Genomic DNA, 19,997 nt, shown 5'->3' with positions numbered 1-19,997 from the left:
GTAGTCACCCTTGTAAAAAAAAAAAGACGACCTTATACTCACCTCCAGCACCAACGCTGTTCCAGCGATCTTGGTGCTGGGTCTCCCAGGGCTTGCGTGACATTGTTACGCTATGGGAGCCCTGCTGGGCTGCTGCGCCGTTACTTCCCCTGAACAAATGTCAAAGTGGCAGAAGTGAGAGCACAGCAGCCCAATAGCGGGCGCCGATTGGCAGCAGTGCTCATGTGGTATAACAATGTGACGCAAATATGGTGGAATGGCGCCGATGCGGGAGGTAAGTATCAGTTATTTTTATTTTACAAGGGGGACTACTTAGTTTAAAAAGGGGTTGCCCAGATAGTGGACAACTCCCTTTAAGAGGTAGGTAGATACCTTGGAAAATCAAGATTAAAAAATCACCTCAAACTGAACTGGAACTGGCTTTTTTGTAGGACATGGTCGTATAGATATCCACTTTTTGCGCTCATTGGACATCACAAGGACAACTTGGCGATCTTTAGTCCACCTAAGAGGAAGCAATATTTAAGGCAGTGATTGCACTTTATCTTACATGATCTTTTATTGGTCCACTACTGCTGAGGAGGCACTGCTCTGTTATACTTACATGTGTCTGGCTTTTGCGCTGCAGTATCTTCTGTTTTTGTCAGACTCAATCACTTGGCCATTTCTCCAGCATTGTCCACAAACAAACTTGATGTTGAAATTTGGATGTCCTGAGCTATTGGGAGCGCTCAAGAGCTGAAAGCAGAGTGACAGAATTAAGATATTTTCTTATACAGTTGTGCTCAAAAGTTTTCATACCCCAGCAGAATTTTTCCTTTCATGGCCTTGCTTCTGAGAATATGAATGATAACAAAAAACTTTTTCTCCACTCATGGCTATTGGTTGGATGAAGCCATTTATTATCAAACTACTGTGTTTTCTCTTTTTAAATCTTAATGACAACCAAAAATATCCAAATGACCCTGATCAAAAGTTCACAATAAAAAAAGACAGACACACAGAGATGATAGGTATTCTTTAAAGAGAATCTATCAGCAGGATTTCACACCCCAAATTATTTATATGTGCATGTAGCTCTTTCAAAGACAAGTCGAGCAATACCCTTACATGGCCAGTTTATTTCTGCGTTCGTGAGAAATCAGCGTTTGAATTTATATGCAAAGGAAGCTGAAGGACTATGGTAGATCTGAAGCTTCTGTCATTCCAGCTCTATTCCCCGCCAAGCACCACCTCCTCCTGCAGACTGAGTTTTCCTTTGCCTGAAGTCTCACGTCAAAGAGGCTGTCAGTCTAGCAGGAGGCGGCGCTGGGCGGAGAATAGAGCTGGAGTGACAGAGGTTTCAGATCTACTATAGCTATTCAGCGTTATTTGCATAGCATGGAGGAACTGACTGGCCATGTAAAGGTATAAATGGACTTGTCTTTGAAAGCTGCATGCAACATATCAATATTTTGGGAGTGAAATACTGCTAACAGATTCCATTTCATACCACGTATCTTTTTCAGCGTTGTTATAATATTTCAAATAAATTAACATTGTTGGATTTTGTATGTTCTCCCCATGGTCCTGTGAATTTCCTTCAGTTTTCTTCTTACAATCCAGAAAACAGGCATCCCATGAATTTGAAATTATTGTGTGTTTGATAGAAGGAATTTAGATTGTACGGACAGGGAATGTTGTAACTGTTGATAATGTCTGCACAGCGCTACAGATTATGTTGGCGTTATATAAGGAACGAAAACATAAAATATAATTAAATATATCAAAAACTGAACATATACCTGGGGCTTTAGCGAACTGGACTCCTTTGCCCAATATGACTCTGACTCCTGAACAATTCGCTCAAAGGAAATTCCTACAAGTAAAAAGTAATAACTAAAATGATGAAACAATGTAATATGAAGTAATATAAATCAATGTATGCGTTGGACGGTACTCGTACTAATGTGCAGAAAATCTGTTCTCCTGTCTATCATTATTTACCAAGAATGTGCAAATTGCCACTTCAAAGAAGAGGACTTATACTTTTAGTGACAACTATTGGAAGTAGCAATCCTAAAAGTCAATATCGACCCTTTAACGGCTTGCTAAAGGGTTGATATTGACTTTTAGGATTGCTACTTCCAATAGGTGACACTAGAGCTCAACTGTTCCTCTCTGAAGAGACAATTTGCACATTTAATTTCCCAGGCGAGCATGCATGGCCTATAAGTCTCCTTACACTGACATGTCACTCTGCACAAGGAGAAATGTTACCCCTTAGATCAGAGGTCCCCAACCTTTTTTGCACCAGGGACCGGCTTTAAGCAAGACCAGTTTTCCATGGCCCGGTGGGGGTGGGGGCGGGGCTTTGGTCATATGGGGGTGGGGTTATGGAGGGGTGGAGCTGTATGGGGAGGATGCTGGCGGGACCTCGGTGTACAGCGCTGCTAAGTAGCAGCATTGTACATTGAGCGTCAGTGTATACAGCGCTGCTGCTTAGCAGCGCTACACACTGAACACCGGTACCGGGAGCCGCGTCACTGAAGCCAGTCTGCTGCCCCAGCACGCCCCACATAACATGTTCTGCCGGGGGCGTGTCAGTGAGGAGAGCCTGCCGCCCCACCCCGTCAGGAACACACCATGCTGTGCAGGAGGGCCGCGTCACTAAGACCCGCCCCGTGACGTACAACAGGTACCATGCTGTGCTGTGGAGGGCTGCGTCACTAAGACCCGCCCGACGCCCCACCCCGTCCTGCATAATGTTCTCTGCCGGGAGCTGCGAGCTGTCACGGCTATGGCAGAAAACATTATAAATCCACACAGAGCGAGTTCTGACCAGGCGCAGGGCCGCGGAGCTAGCTGTCAGCGGCAGGGCCGGCTCCAGGTTTTTCTGGGCCCCGGGCGAAAGAGTCTCAGTGGGCCCCTTTAACACATACCACGATTCATGATGCAGAGATACGGCGGAGAAATATATATATATAGTACAATGCAAAGATTTCACTTCATGAGTGATATCTATTGTAAATTCTACAATAGCTCAGAAACCGGTGAATCGCTCCACACAGAATAGTGGCCCCCATATAAGGCTCCATACGGAATACTGGTCCCCATATAACGCCCATACGGAATACTGGCCCCCATATAACGCTTCATACGGAATACTGGCCCCCATATAAGGCCCCATACGGAATACTTGCCCCCATATAAGGCCCCATACGGAATACTTGCCCCCATATAAGGCCCCATACGGAATACTTGCCCCCATATAAGGCCCCATACGGAATACTGGGCCCCATATAAGACCCCATACGGAATACTTGCCCCCATATAAGGCCCCATACGGAATACTGGCCCCCATATAAGGCCCCATACGGAATACTGGCCCCCATATAAGGCCCCATACGGAATACTGGCCCCCATATAAGACCCCATACGGAATACTGGCCCCCATATAAGGCTCCATACAGAATACTGGCCCCCATATAACGCTCCATACAGGATACTGGCCCCCATATAACGCTCCATACAGGATACCGGTCCCCATATAATGCTGCATGCAGGCTGTTACCCCCCACATAATGCCCCATACAGGCTGTCCCCCCCTTATAATGCTCCATGCAGGCTGTTACCCCCCACATAATGCCCCATACAGGCCCCTCCCTTTTAATGCTCCATGCAGGCTGTTACCCCCACATAATGCCCCATACAGGCTGCCCCCCCCCCCTTATAATGCTCCATGCAGGCTGTTCCCCCCCACATAATGCCCCATACAGGCCCCCCCTTTTAATGCTCCATGCAGGCTGTTACCCCCCACATAATGCCCCATACAGGCTGCCCCCCCTCTTTATAATGCCCCATGCAGGCTGTCACCCCTCCTCTTTATACTGCCCCATGCAGGCTGTCACCCCTCCTCTTTATACTGCCCCATGCAGGCTGTCACCCCTCCTCTTTATAATGCTCCATGCAGGCTGTCACCCCTCCTCTTTATACTGCCCCATGCAGGCTGTCACCCCTCCTCTTTATACTGCCCCATGCAGGCTGTCACCCCTCCTCTTTATAATGCCCCATGCAGGATGTCCCCCCCTCTCTTTATAATGCCCCGTGCAGGCTGTTCCCCACCTTATAATGCCCCATGCAGGCTGGTCCCCACCTTATAATGCCCCATGCAGGCTGTCACCCCTCCTCATTATAATGCCCCAAGCAGGAATCCCCCCCTCTTTATAATGCCCCATGCAGGCTGGTCCCCACCTTATAATGCCCCATGCAGGCTGTCACCCCTCCTCATTATAATGCCCCAAGCAGGAATCCCCCCCTCTTTATAATGCCCCATGCAGGCTGTTCCCCACCTTATAATGCCCCATGCAGGCTGTCACCCCTCCTCTTTATAATGCCCCAAGCAGGATGCCCCACCTCTCCTCTTTATAATGCCCCATGCCTCCATACATTAAAAAAAAATAAAAAATCAAATACTCACCTCCCTTCTCCTCACCTGCTACCTGCTGCCCGCCGCTTGCTGCTCGGCTCCGAACTCCAGCGTTGTCGTTTCTTCCCGCTCAGCGCTCCCTGTGACGGCTCAGGGGAGGGCGCGGTGTAAAGACGTCACCGCGCCCTCTGACCTGAGACGTCACAGGGAGCGCAGAGCAGGAAGACAGCTGATCTGCGGAAGCACGGGGAGAGGTAAGTATCGGGCTGCCGGGGCCCTGAGCAAGCGGCGGAGAAGGGCGGGCGCTGACACCGCTCTCCTCCGCCCATAGCTCAGCGGGGTGCGCGACCGCCAGTGGGCCCCTCTGCCTGCTCAGAGCCCCGGCATTTGCCCGGGTGCTGACGCCGGCCCTGGTCAGCGGCGCCGCGGACCGGCTGAAAAACCCCAACGGCCCGGTCCTGGTCCGCGGACCGGCGGTTGGGGACCTCTGCCTTAGATCACCAAGAATGGAAATTAATTACGGGACTGGGCATTCCTTCCCTGTTTTGAGATCCCACTCCCATTCTTGGTGTATAAAACCATTCAGCCATCATCAGCCACTACACACAGCAGGCTCACTCACCTGTCTTTTCTTGTATGACCCAGACTCTAAGTTCTACCAAACTGTGAGCGTAGAAGCAATCATTATCTCTTATGCATCCATACCGAACCTCATGTCGACAAAGATCAAGTAAAACCAGATTGTTGAATGGACGGATCTTGCAGTACTTGACAATAGAGTCTCGGAACATGTGAACAAGACACCTGTAGTACAGGAATAGAAACACATGATGAATACATATACATGTAACACGTGGGGTTGTATGTACTAAACAGTGATAAAACACAACACCTGCCTGACAAAAAGAATTATCTGATTTTCCCCTTCACGTCAGAATGCTTTCACATTCATAAAATGACACAAAAGGGTGCAACCAGAATTCTTCTAATACCACACATAATATACAAGTCACATACAGCAGCTATAACAGCAGGGAGTGCAACTTGTGTTACAAAATACTCTGCCATTGGCAGGCAAAATGGCTCAGAGTTTCATCATTAACCCATGTGAAAAGCTGTAAGGAAGAAGAGACAGAAATAATAACACTTGAAAGAATAGCAGAAACATTGGGAGATTTATTACGTCACCTGTAGCAGTTTTGCTTTTAAAAGAAAAGTTGCATCATTTTTGTGACGCTCGCCACATAATACACCTATGACACTCAATAAATTTGTCATATTTTATTTCAGTGCTTTTTTAAGTATAGGTCTGTCACCCCAAATAAAAAATTAAACTAAGCATATGATTATATAGGGTACTATTGGCCCAATTCATCAAGGCTGGAGTTCTTCACACTGGTCTTGATGGGTAGATGTGCTGGTGTCAGACGCTCCGGATTGATGATGATGCGCACACCTCTTCATGAATCGGGAGCGTCGGACGAGTGGTCTTCACCTCTTCATGAATCGGGAGCGTCGGACGAGTGGCCTACACCTGTTCATGAATCAGGAGCGTCGGACAAGTGGTCTACACCTGTTCATGAATCAGGAGCGTTGGACAAGTGGTCTACACCTCTTCATGAATCGGGAGCGTCGGACGAGTGATCTTCACCTCTTCATGAATCGGGAGCGTCGGACGAGTGGCCTACACCTGTTCATGAATCAGGAGAGTCGGACGAGTGGTCTACACCTGTTCAGGAATCAGGAGCGCTGGACGAGTGGTCTACACCTCTTCATGAATCGGGAGCGTCGGACGAGTGGTCTTCACCTCTTCGTGAATCGGGAGCGTCGGACGAGTGGCCTACACCTGTTCATGAATCAGGAGCGTCGGACGAGTGGTCTACACCTGTTCATGAATCAGGAGTGTCGGACGAGTGGTCTACACCTGTTCATGAATCAGGAGAGTCGGACAAGTGGTCTACACCTGTTCAGGAATCAGGAGCGCTGGACGAGTGGTCTACACCTGTTCATGAATCAGGAGCGTTGGACGAGTGGTCTACACCTGTTCATGAATCAGGAGCATCGGACGAGTGGCCTATACCTGTTCATGAATCAGGAGCGTTGGATGAGTGGTCTACACCTGTTCATGAATCAGGAGCTCACACACGAGTGGCCTACACCTGTTCATGAATCAGGAGCGTTGGACGAGTGGCCTACACCTGTTCATGAATCAGGAGCATTGGACGAGTGGCTTACACCTTTTCATGAATCCGGAACATCAGGCAAGTGTGTGCCTCAACACAAATCTTACTCCAGTCCCTGCTAATATAAGATTTGTGGTGTAGCAAACGCTGCAGCTCATCATAATTTTGACGAGCAGCGGTCACCACTCCCCATCCACTTTCTCAGAACTGGGCGAAAATAGCGTGAGAATGGCAAAAATTGCAAAATTTTACCGCAGCCTCGAGTCGTGCCAAAATTATGTGACCCTTCAAATCTTTTGATGCCAGAAAAAGCTGTTTATGCAATCTACAAAATTAAGGTGCTCGATGCACACTTATTGTACTGGCGAGCTTAGTGCACCGTTTCGCCCCCTAAATTACCGTGCCTCACCGCCTCCCCATATACTGATTGACAGCGCTTGCTTGCCCAAACAGAAATCAGTTGATAGTGCAGAATCCAAGTGCGCGAGCACACAGACAACTCTGCTGCAGCCGCTCACTACTCTTCTAGGTGTATCAGTGTAGAAAGTGGCCGCAGCAGAGAGGTTTCAGTTTTAACAGTACTAGCCCTGGTAATGGCAGGCATGCTTATTCAGAGGCAGATCTGTGAACTGAGCCCTAGGCCTCAATCAGACTAATTTGCATATTAAATAAATGGCTTTTTCTGGATAATAATTACTACACTAAAAACGTTTTACAGGGCTAAGTCTACATTTCCATGTGCTTTGCTAAATTTGTGCCTTGTGCTGCAGATATAGCACCTTGAAAAATGATTAATACCCCATGAACTGTTTCACATATTGTCATGCTACACCCACAAACGTATTGGGATTTTTTGTGATATACCAACACAAAGTAGCAAGTATTTGTGAAGTGTAAAGGAAATGACACATGGTTTTCTAAATATTGAAAAAATATTAATCTGAAAATTGTGACGTGCATTTGATTTCAGCCCCCCTTGAGTCAGTACTTCATAGGACCACCTTTCACTGCAATTACTACTGCAAGTCTTTTGGGGTATATCTCTACCAGTTTTGCACATCTAGATGATGATATTTGTGACCATTCTTCTTTGCACACCCGCTCTAGCTCAGTGAGATTGGATGGAGGCGTCTATGAACAGCAATTTTCAAGCTTTGTGATAGATTTTCAATGGGATTTAGGTCTGGACTGTGACTGGGCCATTCACACACATGAATATGCTTTGGTCTAAACTATCCATTGTAGTCCTGGCAGTATGTTTAGGGTCATTGTCATGCTGGAAGGTGAACCTGCAACCCAGTCTCACTTCTTTTGCAGCCTCTAACAGGTTTTCCTCCAGGATTGCCCTGTATTTAGCTCCATTCATCTTCCCATCAACTCTAACCAGCTTCTCTGTCCCTGCTGAAGAAAAGCATCCTCAGAGCATGATTGTGCCACTAACATGCTTCACGGTGGGGATGGTTTGTGGGGTATGAATAATTTTTCAAGGCACCGTATGTTTCAGGTTGTCCACCATTGCACTATTCCGTACTACTATCATAATGAGATTTTTGTAAATAATAAAGTTAGGTAGAACCAGCGGTCACTAAACCACAATTTAATATTTCATTCAAACATTGATATAATCAGAACGATCGGCAAGACCACAACACTGTAATGTTAACAGGACCGGCTTTGGCTGTAGGAGCCGTCCATTCATACTCACTTGTTCTCTTCAAAATGGTGCTTCGCAACAGGATGTGAGCAGCTAAAGCTAAATGTGTCCTTATTTTTTTCACTAATAATTCTGGGTTTGTGATCAAAACATTTCTGGAATAGAAATATCAAGTAGTAATATAGAACGCCAATCATTGTTATTAGTAAATTCAGTTACTCATCAGTCTGAACTTCCAATCAGTGATATTAAATACGATAGGGATGAATGTATTACTCCACCTCTTCTGGTATCAAAAAAGTTGACTTTTTGCACCAGCCACAATATGAGCACTTAAAAATAGGTGGGGGGGCGACCCACCGTACATCAAACTTACTAATAGAAAACTGGCATATGTTGTGGCAGAAATCTCCACCAGCCTTCATTTTATGGTGCAGTCAAAAACAAGCAAAATGTTTGAAAGACAAAAGAATTAGGCACAATTTGGTGCTTTTTGGTTGTAGACTGGTGTATGAAATGCCGGTCTTGATAAATTGTCTCCCCTCTGTGCCTTCATAAAGTAACTGTCGTTTTAGTTTTTATTCCATAAATCAATAATACACATCTGATCTTATCAGAGAAATTCTTTCTCCTCTTGGATTCATCTTTCAGTAAATATAGATTATGTCATTACTGTGATAAAGAATGACAGTTGGAGCTTATAAAATTCTATGGAGGAGCTTGAGGCCGACACATTCGAATGCACGTTCCATAGAACTTCATGAGCACCAGCTGTCATCTCCTGTCTTATTGAGACAAATGGATTCTAGAGGCGCTCCCGTGGAAGAAAGAGTAACCAAAAAATTGTTGAATCTCCCAAATGTGGTGCAATCACATGAAGGATATTCCACAAGGGATTAATATTTGATATGAGTGAATATGATTTTTTAATAAACCTACAAATATTAATCCCTTGTCGAATATCCTCCATGTGATTGCACCACATTGGAAGATCAACAATTTTTTTGGTTACTCTTTTTTTCCACGGGAGCGCCTCCAGAATCCATTTGTCTCCATTTGTTCACGTGGTGGCTGTCTGTCGGGTAGGACAAATATACCACCACCATCTATGGAAGAGCTGCAAATCGTGGTCTGAGAACCCTAATAACGGACAAATTCCTCAAATAGGCTCAACTCTATCAGCACAACTTGCTCAGGTGAGCATAAAAGATTTTTTATTCTTTTAAAATTTTTAGTCTCTACTTACTACGCTCAGGTAGCGCTCTCTTTCCCTTTTTCCTCCACATCTTTCTACCCAGGAACAATCTCTTATTTTAGTAATGGGAAAATCTGTGTACACTAAAATAGATTTTAGAAGTGAACTGAGAATACTAAGAATGAAACATCAGGAGGAGAAAGAGGCAGATTTGTCTGATAAGATATATTACACAGTTGCTTAATTTCATGTGTTCTATTGATTTCTGGAAAAAAAATATATAAGGCTATGTGCCCACGATGCAGAAATGCTCAGGATGTTTCCTGAGCGTTTCTGCATCTCCCTGGCAGAAAAAACGCATGCGGATTGTACATGCGGATTGTACATGTGGATTGTACATGCGTTTTCCTGCCAGGGACATGCGGATGTGAAGCGTTCTTCACATGCATTTCCGCATGCGGGTTGACAAGCGCTTTCCAAGCGATTTTAGCATCACTTGGAAAGTGCTTGTCAACTTGGTCACACTATATAAATCCCTGCAACCGCCATGGATTTATATAGTGTGACCCGAGAGAATGTCAAAAAATAAATCTATACTTACCTTCCGATGGCCCTTGGTGTCTTGCTTCGCTCGGTCCCGGCTGCCAGCAGATCGCAGTACACTGAAGGACCTGCCGACGTCAGCGTTGTGTGACCCGTCACATGACTATGACGTCAGCGCAGGTCCTTCAGTCTATCGCGATCTGTCAGCATGAGAGGAGGAGCGCACTGGGGGCAGCCAGAAGGTAAGTATATATTTATTTTTTATTTTATTCTTTTTTTTTTTTTACAGTTTTCTATGGTACCTGGGTCCGGAGGAGAGTCTCCTGTCCTCTAGACCTGGGTATCATTCGCACATTGAACGCATGTATTCCGCATGTGCTTATCTAGTGATGCGTAATCCATGCGTTCTAATGCAAGTCAATGGCGGCAAAAACGCAGCACTTCCACAAAATAATTGGTGCGTTTTTTTCCGCAATGATAACCTGCAGCGGAAATTTCCGCAGCATGTGCACAGCTCATTGGGGAACATGGCAGGCCTTCTACCATGCGTTTTTTAAGCGTTTCTGCAGCGTTTTTGCCGCTGCGGAAACGCTTAAAAGACGTATCGTGGGCACACAGCCTAAAACGATGATTATTCTTCAAGTAATGTGAGTATTTCTGTATGTCGTTTCTGCCTTTATATTATAGCGTCTTTATGGATTGCTGTATAACTGAACTTGAGCCTGCAACTATGTGACTAAATTCTGACTTAATGAGCATTGTTAAAGGGAATCTGTCAGCAGGTTTTTGATACCTCATCTGAGAGCAGCATGATGTAGGCAAAGAGAAGCTGAATTCACAGATGTATCACTTCGATAACTGAGTGAGGCTGTTCTGACACAATCAGTTGTTTGATTTAGCATGAAGCAGAGCAGAGGAAGCTAACCCCGCCCACACCAGGCTCTGCATTTACAATGTCCATAGACAGTGAGGTGCTAATGACAGCAGGGTCTCATGTGACCAGCTAGTCCAGCAATGATAAGCTCCTAGTGCTAAAACAATCATTGGAAGCAAACACAGAGCTTGAGACTCCACTGAAATCTGTGTTTTAACCCCTAACTCATGCTGTTTTCAGATTACATAGCAAAAACCTGCTGATAGATTCCCTTCAAATGAGACCAGTGCTTTGAAGCCTCTAACTACTGATGTCAGAAGAAACTCCTAGTGAAGACAATAGTAGACAGATCCACTTTAACAAAGAGAAACAGTTTATGGCCGAATTTGCACGTGGTTTATTTTTTTTTTTTGCAGCTTGGTTTAATAATAAAAATTGGAATCAGAGAAAATGGCACCTCATAGCTGCATCACCGACTGCAATGCAGAAGAGGATAATTTAATACGACAGAGAGATTTGGGGAAGCTGCAGGCTTGGACCAAGAAATGGCACTTGGGCAGAGGAAATAAAATGTACAGTTATGTACAAAATGGTAAAACACGGGTAAAACTATCAATGAAAAAGACTAAGGGTATGTACACAACGTCTTTTAATATGCCCTTGCTTTAGTATAATTTATTTTTAAAATACTAGTTTAATACTAATATTTTTCAATTAATTAATTATGTTTTTTTTTTTTTATTTGTGTAACCGCACTGGAAATAAAGTCTATTGCTTTCCATTTTTGTGTCTCTTTTTTCATGAGTGGCGGTTACTATGATATATCCTAGGTTGATAATTGTATATTTTGTCTAGATCTCCAAGTGTATATAATTAACCATTTCAGAGGGTTTTCTTCGTAAAAGGAATCTGTCAGCGGGTTTTTGCTATGTAACCTGACAACAGCATGCTGTAGGGGTTAAACACAGATTTCAGTGATGCCTCCCTTATCAAGCTCAGTGGTTTTGTTTGCTTGCAATGACTGTCTTAACACCAGGAGCTTATCAGTGCTGGGACACATCAGCCTGTGCATGCTAGTTCGACACGCCCCCTTCTGTGATAGGCAGCTCACTGTCTATGGACATTGTACAGTTGAAAACAGAAGTTTGCATACACTATATAAAAAGACACATTCATGTTTTTCTCAATATCTGACATGAAATCAGCATAAACCTTTCCCGTTTTAGGTCAATTAGGATTACCATAATTATTAATATTTGCCAAATGCCAGAATAATGAGAGAGAGAATGTTTTAAGGCATTTTTATTACTTATTGCAAAGTCAAAAGTTTACATACATTTCATTAGTATTTGGTACCATTGCCCTTAGACTGAATGCCTTGGGTCAAACGTTTGGGATATCCTTCCACAAGCTTCTCACAATAGTTGGTCGGAATTTGGGCCCATTTCCCCGACAAAACTGGTGTAACTGATCCAGGTTTGTAGGTCACCTTGCTCGCACCTGCCTATTCAGCTTTGCCCATAAATTTTCAATAGGATTGAGATCAAGAATTTGTGATGGCCACTCCAAAACATTGACTTTGTTATTCTTAAACCACTTTGTTACCATTTTGGCAGTATGCTTCGAGTCACTGTCCATTTGGAAGACCCATTTCCGCCCAAGCTTTACCTTCCTGGCTGATGTCTTGAGATGTTGCTTCAGTATTGCCACATAATCTTCTTTTCTCATGATGCCATCTATTTTCTGAAGTGCACCAGTCCCTCTTGAAGCAAAACAACCCCACAACATGATGCTGCCACCGCCATGTTTCACAGTTGGGATGGTGTTCTTAGGCTTACAAGCTTCTACATTTTACCTCCAAGCGTAACAAAGGTCATTATGCCAAAAAAGTTAAACTTTAGTTTTATCAAACCACAGGACATGTCTCCAAAAATTAAGGTCTTTTTTCCCTTGTGCATTTGCAAACATTAATCGGACTTTTTATGTTTCTTTTGGAGTAATGGCTTCTTCCTGGCAGAGTGGCCTTTCAGCCCATGTTGATACAGTACTCGTTTCACTGTGGTTATTCACTTCCGCCATCATCTTCACAAGGTCTTTTGCTTTTGTCCTTGGGTTGATATGAACATGTCAGACCAAAGCACGTTCATCTCTGGGACACAGAACCCGTCTCCTTCCTGAGCAGTATGATGGCTGGACATTCCCATCTTGTTTATTTGTACTTGCGTATAATTGTTTGTACGGATGAATGAAGCACCTTCAAGTATCTTGAAATTGTACCTAAGGATGAGCCAGACTTGTGCAAGTCCACAATTCCTGATATCTTGGCTGATTTCTTTAGATTGTCCTATGATGCTACACAAAGAAGCAGTGTGTTTCAGGTGTGCATCATATGGGCAGTCCAGAATTGTGTTAAGGCATAGTAATCTTCGTTTATGTAAACTTTTGACTTTGCAGTAAATAATAAAAATGCCTTAAAACATTCTCTCTCTCTCATTATTCTGGCATTTGGCAAATGTTAAAAATTATGGTAATCCTAATTGACCTAAAAGGGGAAAGGTTTATTCTGATTTCATGTCAGATTGTTACGCTCGCGCCCGGACTGACTGGCGTGAGCGCGATTAGTGATCCCACTGTACCATGAACCGAGGAGTGCCTGGAGGGGCGTAACTAAGTATCAACCCAATCTGACCAAGGTCGCACGGCGGCTCAAGGAGGACCAAGGAGGAACCGAGCAGAGGGACCAGGTGCGACTCCAGGTCAGACCCCGGTCACAGTTGTTGACCCACACCGGGGAATGCAGTAACAGCAGGTTAGACTGGTATACAGGCAGGTGGGTATTGGCAAGTACAGCTGGTATGCAGACAGGTGGGTACTGGCAAGTACGGCTGGAGTGCAGACTGGGAGGTACTAGCAGGTTGGAGCGCAGGCTGGATAGGGTCCAGTACAGACTGGGAGACAGGTACAGAGCCGCAGATGCAGTAGACAAGCAGAGTAAAGCGAAAACCGTCGGAGCGGTGGACAAGGCAGAGCAGAGAGAAGCCGCCGGAGCGGTGGGTAAGGCAGAGCAGAGGGAAGCCGCCGGAGCGGTGGGCAAGTCAGAGCAGAGAGAAACCGCCGGAGCGGTGGGCAAGTCAGAGCAGAGAGAAACCGCCGGAGCGGTGGGCAAGTCAGAGCAGAGAGAAACCGCTGGTGCGGTGAGCAAGGCAGAGCAGAGAGAAGCCGCCAGAGCAGTGGGCAAGTCAGAGCAGAGAGAAGCCGCCGGAACGGTGGGTAAGGCAGAGCAGAGGGAAGCCGCCGGAGCGGTGGGCAAGTCAGAGCAGAGAGAAACCGCCGGAGCGGTGGTTAAGGCAGAGCAGAGGGAAGCCGTCGGAGCGGTGGGCAAGACAGAGCGGAGCGAAACAACAGGTGCGGTGGACAAGGCAGAGAGGACAGGGCTCTGTTCACATGGAACAGACTGGAAAATACAGGAAGATGGCTAGAACACAGGAGGAAGATACGGAGGAAGGGAAAAGGGACAAGCAGAACAAGATACACACAAGGTACTTCCTATGAAGTAGCGAGTGGACACAAAACTCACAAACAGAAGTACAGAGACAACGAGTTGGAGTTAGGTGCAGGTTCAGATACTACAGGAAAAGGGAAGGGAAGGACATAGAGAAAAACAGGTAACAGGCTAGGATACAGTTGAGACAGGAACTGCTACTGCAATGAGATACAAGAACGAGCCTGGGTATACAGCCGCCAGAGTGGCAGAACAGACTAGAAGTCAGAGATAACAGGCCTGGGTATACAGCCCCCAGAGATGGCGGAAACGGACAAGAAGTCACAGATAACTGGTCTGGGTATGCAGCCCACAGAGATGGCGGAAACAGACAAGAAGCAGAACTGGACCTGGCAACTTCAGAGTCAAGGAGCACACTGAATGTTAGTGTTGCTCAGGCACCTCCTACTGGGTGGAGGGGGTTTAAATATCCAGTGACTCACAGCAATAGGCTGGAGACGCATTAGGGGTGCGCCCACAGCAGCTATAAGAATCAGGACGTAACTGGGCCACCGCCCTAAGCAGTCAGTCAAGAGACATGCACACAGCATGAACTGGAGCAAGATTTGCAGGCTGGACTGACAGGTAAGATTGCAGTCTTGCATAGTGGGAGGTGGTGCACTATGCAAGCACGCCGCCAGGGATGTTACACAGATATTGAGAAAAACATGCATATGTGTCTTTTTATATAGTGTATGTAAATTTCTGGTTTCAACTGTATATGGAGCGCCTGGTGTGGGCGGGGTTAGCTTCCTCAGCTCTGCTGTATTACTAAACCTAAAAACTCTGATTGTGTCTGTAACTTCTGCACCCAGTAATCAAAGTGATACATCGTTGGATTCAGCTTCTCTTTGCCTACATCAGGCTGCTTTCAGATGAAATAGCAAAAACCTGCTGACAGATTCCCTTTAATTGGATGTAATTATGCAGAGCAGCCTAAAGACGCCCCCGATAGAATCTTGTGAGCCAAAAGAAGGGTACAAGATTCTGTAGATGGGACATTAATCCAGGTAACCAGTCTGATTGCCAGATCTGGAGTTGAGCAATTACCATCTGTCTCATGGAGTTCTTGCCTACCTCTGGAAAAACAGTTTTGAATTAAAGGTTGAACTGGGTATTTTTTCAACATTAGAAGTAAAGAAACTACTGAAGTAATACACAAGTCATAATATCATAACTTACCTCGCAAAGAAAAACAAACGTCCCAGAATACTCCTGCAATAGATGAGGGATTGTCAGATTGACTTTTTTGCTGCCTCCGAACATTGAATCTCTGCAAAACATTCCTTTCCTCTCCAGAGTCCACACATCGATTTCTTCTTGACAGTATGCAAACGTGCAGCATCCTGGGTAAGTGCACTCGATGCCTTGAGCAACGTCTACAAAATACATTAAATGGGAAATTCAAAATGTTATAAAGTCAGCTCATTCATCATGAAAACCAGGCTACAAAATTTTTCACTACAAGTATCCATTAAACCAGTGTTACAGGGCCATTATGGCCATACCTTTACTTTAACAGGTTAAATCGTAAAGACAGGAACTAGTGATTTAAAAAAACCTATCAACCAAGTGAGGCATAGGTGGAAAAATATAGGTAACCGATATGTCACAAAATTATTTTCTACAGTCTATGAAAATGATTACAAGTCACTAAATACATTTTTTGCAGTATTTCATCCAATACTGATGCAATACCTCCATATAGCTAGCCTCATTTTAACACAGAGAGTTCCTTTATATTCATCATGGACCTAAAAACTGGTCTGCAAGAAAACAGTTAAGAAGGGTGCACAGACTTTTTTTTGCTTTCACAAAGTTTGTCTCCAATCATAAAGGACCGTTCGTCAGGACTTCTATACAATAAAAAGGCTCATATACACTGCAGAGTATGCTTTCTCTGCACCTAGCCTTCCAACTGAGGTCTAGAGCTTAATGTCCAGCACTGACCATAAGCTCATGGTCCAGTTTTAGCATTTGCTGGCTGTTTACAAACCCAGCGATCAGTTGTCGGATACCTTTACATATGTAGTATTGACCCGCATAGTGATTCTTTATTGGTCTTGGTCTTATTCTCTTCCATTTGTCATCTGAAGGGCTCTTCATTCTCCCTATAAAAATGTCCTTCTTACATTTATGATCCAAGTTGGGATGATAATTGTAGCTCAAAGACTTTAATCCTATTAAATAAAGAAGATAAATCTAGAATATAGTCTGTGATATAAACATGTGAAAATCATATCATATAACAAGGGTTCGCCATAAGAATTTAAGTTAATAAAACAGCCTGTCTGCTTGAAGGGAAGGCCTGGAAAGTTTTAAACCCTGTAACGAAGCACTCCCATGAATTTTCTTTTTTAGTTATGGCACCACTCTGAGTTTTTATTTTTTTTATTTTCCAGCTGCAGTGGTGCCATGAGTCTAAGTTCCCTGCACCTAGCATTATACTCGCCAGCCAACATCTTCATCTTTTATCGGCGCCACTCTGGTCGTCTTCTGCAGGTTGTGACCTGCCGGATCGCTCCAGTGTTTGCTGGGCGATGCAGAAGTCACAACTCAATGTAAGTCTATGAAAGGCAGAAAGAGGCTCTCAAAGACTTACACTGAGAGCTTGTGACCGTTACTTCTGACTTCCGGTCAGTCTGGAGATGTGGTTACAAGATCAGGAGTGGAGCAGCACTGGGAAGAGCTGAAGACGGCAGCTGGTAAGTATAATACTAAGGTCAGGGACCTTACGTGAGTGCCACCACTCCAGCACTGAAATGAACAAAGAAGGTGGAGTGGTGCTTTAAATCTGTGTATATACAGTACAGACCAAACGTTTGGACACACCTTCTCATTTAAAGATTTTTCTGTATTTTCATGACCATGAAAATTGTCCATTCACCCTGAAGGCATCAAAACTATGAATTAACACATGTGGAATTATATACTTAACAAAAAAGTGTGAAACAACTGAAAATATGTCTTATATTCTAGGTTCTTCAAAGTAGCCACCTTTTGCTTTGATGACTGCTTTGCACACTCTTGGCATTCTCTTGATGAGCTTCAAGAGGTAGTAACCGGATATGGTCTTCCAACGATCTTGAAGGAGTTCCCAGAGATGCTTAGCACTTGTTGGCCCTTTTGCCTTCACTCTGCGGTCCAGCTCACCCCAAACCGTCTCCATTGGGTTCAGGTCTGGTGACTGTGGAGGCCAGGTCATCTGGCGTAGCACCCCATCACTCTCCTTCTTGGTCAAATAGCCCTTACACAGCCTGGAGGTGTGTTTGGGGTCATTGTCCTGTTGAAAAATAAATGATGGTCCAACTAAACGCAAACCAGGTGGAATAGCATGCTGCAGCAAGATGTTGTGGTAGCCATGCTGGTTCAGTATGCCTTCAATTTTGAATAAATCCCCAACAGTGTCACCAGCAAAGCACCCCCACACCATCACACCTCCTTCTCCATGCTTCACGGTGGGAACCAGGCATGTAGAGTCCATCCGTTCACCTTTTCTGCGTCGCACAAAGACACGATGGCTGGAACCAAAGATCTCAAATTTGGACTCATCAGACCAAAGCACAGATTTCCACTGGTCTAATGTCCATTCCCTGTGTTCTTTAGCTCAAACAAGTCTCTTCTGCTTGCTGCCTGTCCTTAGCAGTGGTTTCCTAGCAGCTATTTTACCATGAAGGCCTGCTGCACAAAGTCTCCTCTTAACAGTTGTTGTAGAGATGTGTCTGCTGCCAGAACTCTGTATGGCATTGACCTGGTCTCTAATCTGAGCTGCTGTTAACCTGCGATTTCTGAGGCTGGTGACTCGGATAAACTTATCCTCAGAAGCAGAGGTGACTCTTGGTCTTCCTTTCCTGGGGCGGTCCTCATGTGAGCTAGTTTCTTTGTAGCGCTGGCTGGTTTTTGCAACTGCACTTGGGGACACTTTCAAAGTTTGCCCAATTTTTCGGACTGACTGACCTTCATTTCTTAAAGTAATGATGGCCACTCGTTTTTCTTTACTTAGCGGCTTTTTTCCATAATACAAATTCTAACAGTCTATTCAGTAGGACTATCAGCTGTGTATCCACCTGACTTCTGCACAACACAACTGATGGTCCCAACCCCATTTATAAGGCAAGAAATCCCACTTATTAAAGCTGACAGGGCACACTTGTGAAGTGAAAACTATTTCTGGTGACTACCTCTTGAAGCTCATCAAGAGAATGCCAAGAGTGTGCAAAGCAGTCATGAAAGCAAAAGGTGGCTACTTTGAAGAACCTAGAATATAAGACATATTACTCTGTCGCCTCATTGGGGGACACAGGACCATGGGTGTTATGCTGCTGTCCACTAGGAGGCGACACTATGCATAATCTGAAAAAGATTAACCGTGGCTCCTCCTCTGCAGTATACACCCCTGGACGGCATCAGCCTTCTCCAGTTTTTGCTTAGTGTCACATAGGAGGCACACCTAAAACTTTTACTCCGTTTTCACCGACGGGATTACAGATGAAGAAAAGTGGGTCTACTGCTAGACTCCCGGCATGGCTCCTTCCTCGGCCCCTTATTATGGGGTGCACGGTTGAAGTTGAGATGGCTATTCCCCATGTCGCTCCTTCCCCAGCCCCTCGGGTGCTGGTTCGAAGTCGAGACCCCCCTCCTTCCCCAATTCCTTTTGGTCTCTGGGTTGAGGTCGAGGCGAGGATATAGCCCCCTGATGGTGACAACAGCACCTCCCTAACCCCCCCCCCCCCGCCCCTGGGGGTATTAGGTTGAAACGCTTCAGGTAGGGCCTGTACACGCAGCAGCTCCTAGCAGCCAGCACACTACGGCTGAATCCAGGGACCCCAGCCCTGCTGCGGGCTCCTGTCGGGCCAGGGGGAGCGCAGGCAGAACACAACAGAGGCACAGGCCTCCCTGCACCCTGTTTCTGCGGCAGCACCAGCTCTACGGTGCCTCTTCACAGGACCCACCCTTCCGCTTATACCCCACTGCTATCCTGCCTTTAAATCCGGGGGGGTCCGGTTCAGAGTCGGCCCACATCAGAGTACAGTCGGACAATGCCACGGCTGTGGCATATGTGAATCACCAAGGGGGGAAATGCAGTGCCCAGGCGATGCGAGAAGTGACACACATTCTCCACTGGGCGGAAGACCCAGGTTCGGTCCTCTCTGCGGTCCACATTCCGGGTGTGGACAACTGGGAAGCAGACTTCCTCAGCCGGCAAGGAATGGACTCGGGAGAGTGGTCTCTCCATCCCGAAGTTTTTCGACAGATCTGCCATCGCTGGGGGACTCCGGACGTGGACCTAATGGCATCCCACTTCAATGCCAATGTCTCCAACTTCATGGCCAGAACTCACGACCCGCGGGTGCTAGGAGTGAACGCCCTGGTTCAGGACTGGACCCAGTTCCAGCTCCTGTACATTTTTCCACCTCTCCCCCTGATATCCAGAGTGGTGAGGAAGATCAAGCAAGAGGGAGTTCCAACCATCCTAATCGCACCAGACTGGCCCAGACGTACATGGTACGCCGACATCGTACAGCTCACAGCAGACGTCCCCTGGCGTCTCCGAGACCGCCCGGATCTTCTGTCACAAGGCCCGTTCTACCACCAGAAC

General features: G+C 45.7%; 1 protein-coding gene across 1 annotated transcript in view; it reads right to left on the bottom strand.

Annotated features, from left to right (window-relative positions):
* The window catches only part of ZC3H7A (zinc finger CCCH-type containing 7A), a 62,291-nt gene that overhangs the window by 15,547 nt on the left and 26,747 nt on the right, over positions 1-19,997 (bottom strand). Inside the window, exons 13-19 of the mRNA XM_073647717.1 lie at positions 16,417-16,578; positions 15,581-15,777; positions 8,297-8,400; positions 5,031-5,212; positions 1,785-1,858; positions 605-738; positions 400-505 (exon numbers count right to left, since the gene is read on the bottom strand). Coding sequence (XP_073503818.1) covers positions 400-505; positions 605-738; positions 1,785-1,858; positions 5,031-5,212; positions 8,297-8,400; positions 15,581-15,777; positions 16,417-16,578 — 959 coding nt within the window. The remainder of the gene's footprint in view (positions 1-399; positions 506-604; positions 739-1,784; positions 1,859-5,030; positions 5,213-8,296; positions 8,401-15,580; positions 15,778-16,416; positions 16,579-19,997) is intronic.

The sequence above is a fragment of the Phyllobates terribilis genome, unplaced genomic scaffold (genome assembly GCF_046119375.1).
Source record: "Phyllobates terribilis strain yellow unplaced genomic scaffold, ASM4611937v1 Scaffold_9__5_contigs__length_417890890, whole genome shotgun sequence".
Taxonomy (NCBI): domain Eukaryota; kingdom Metazoa; phylum Chordata; class Amphibia; order Anura; family Dendrobatidae; genus Phyllobates; species Phyllobates terribilis.
The sequence above is the reverse complement of the archived record's forward strand: the minus strand, read 5'-3'. Positions and strand labels throughout refer to the sequence as shown.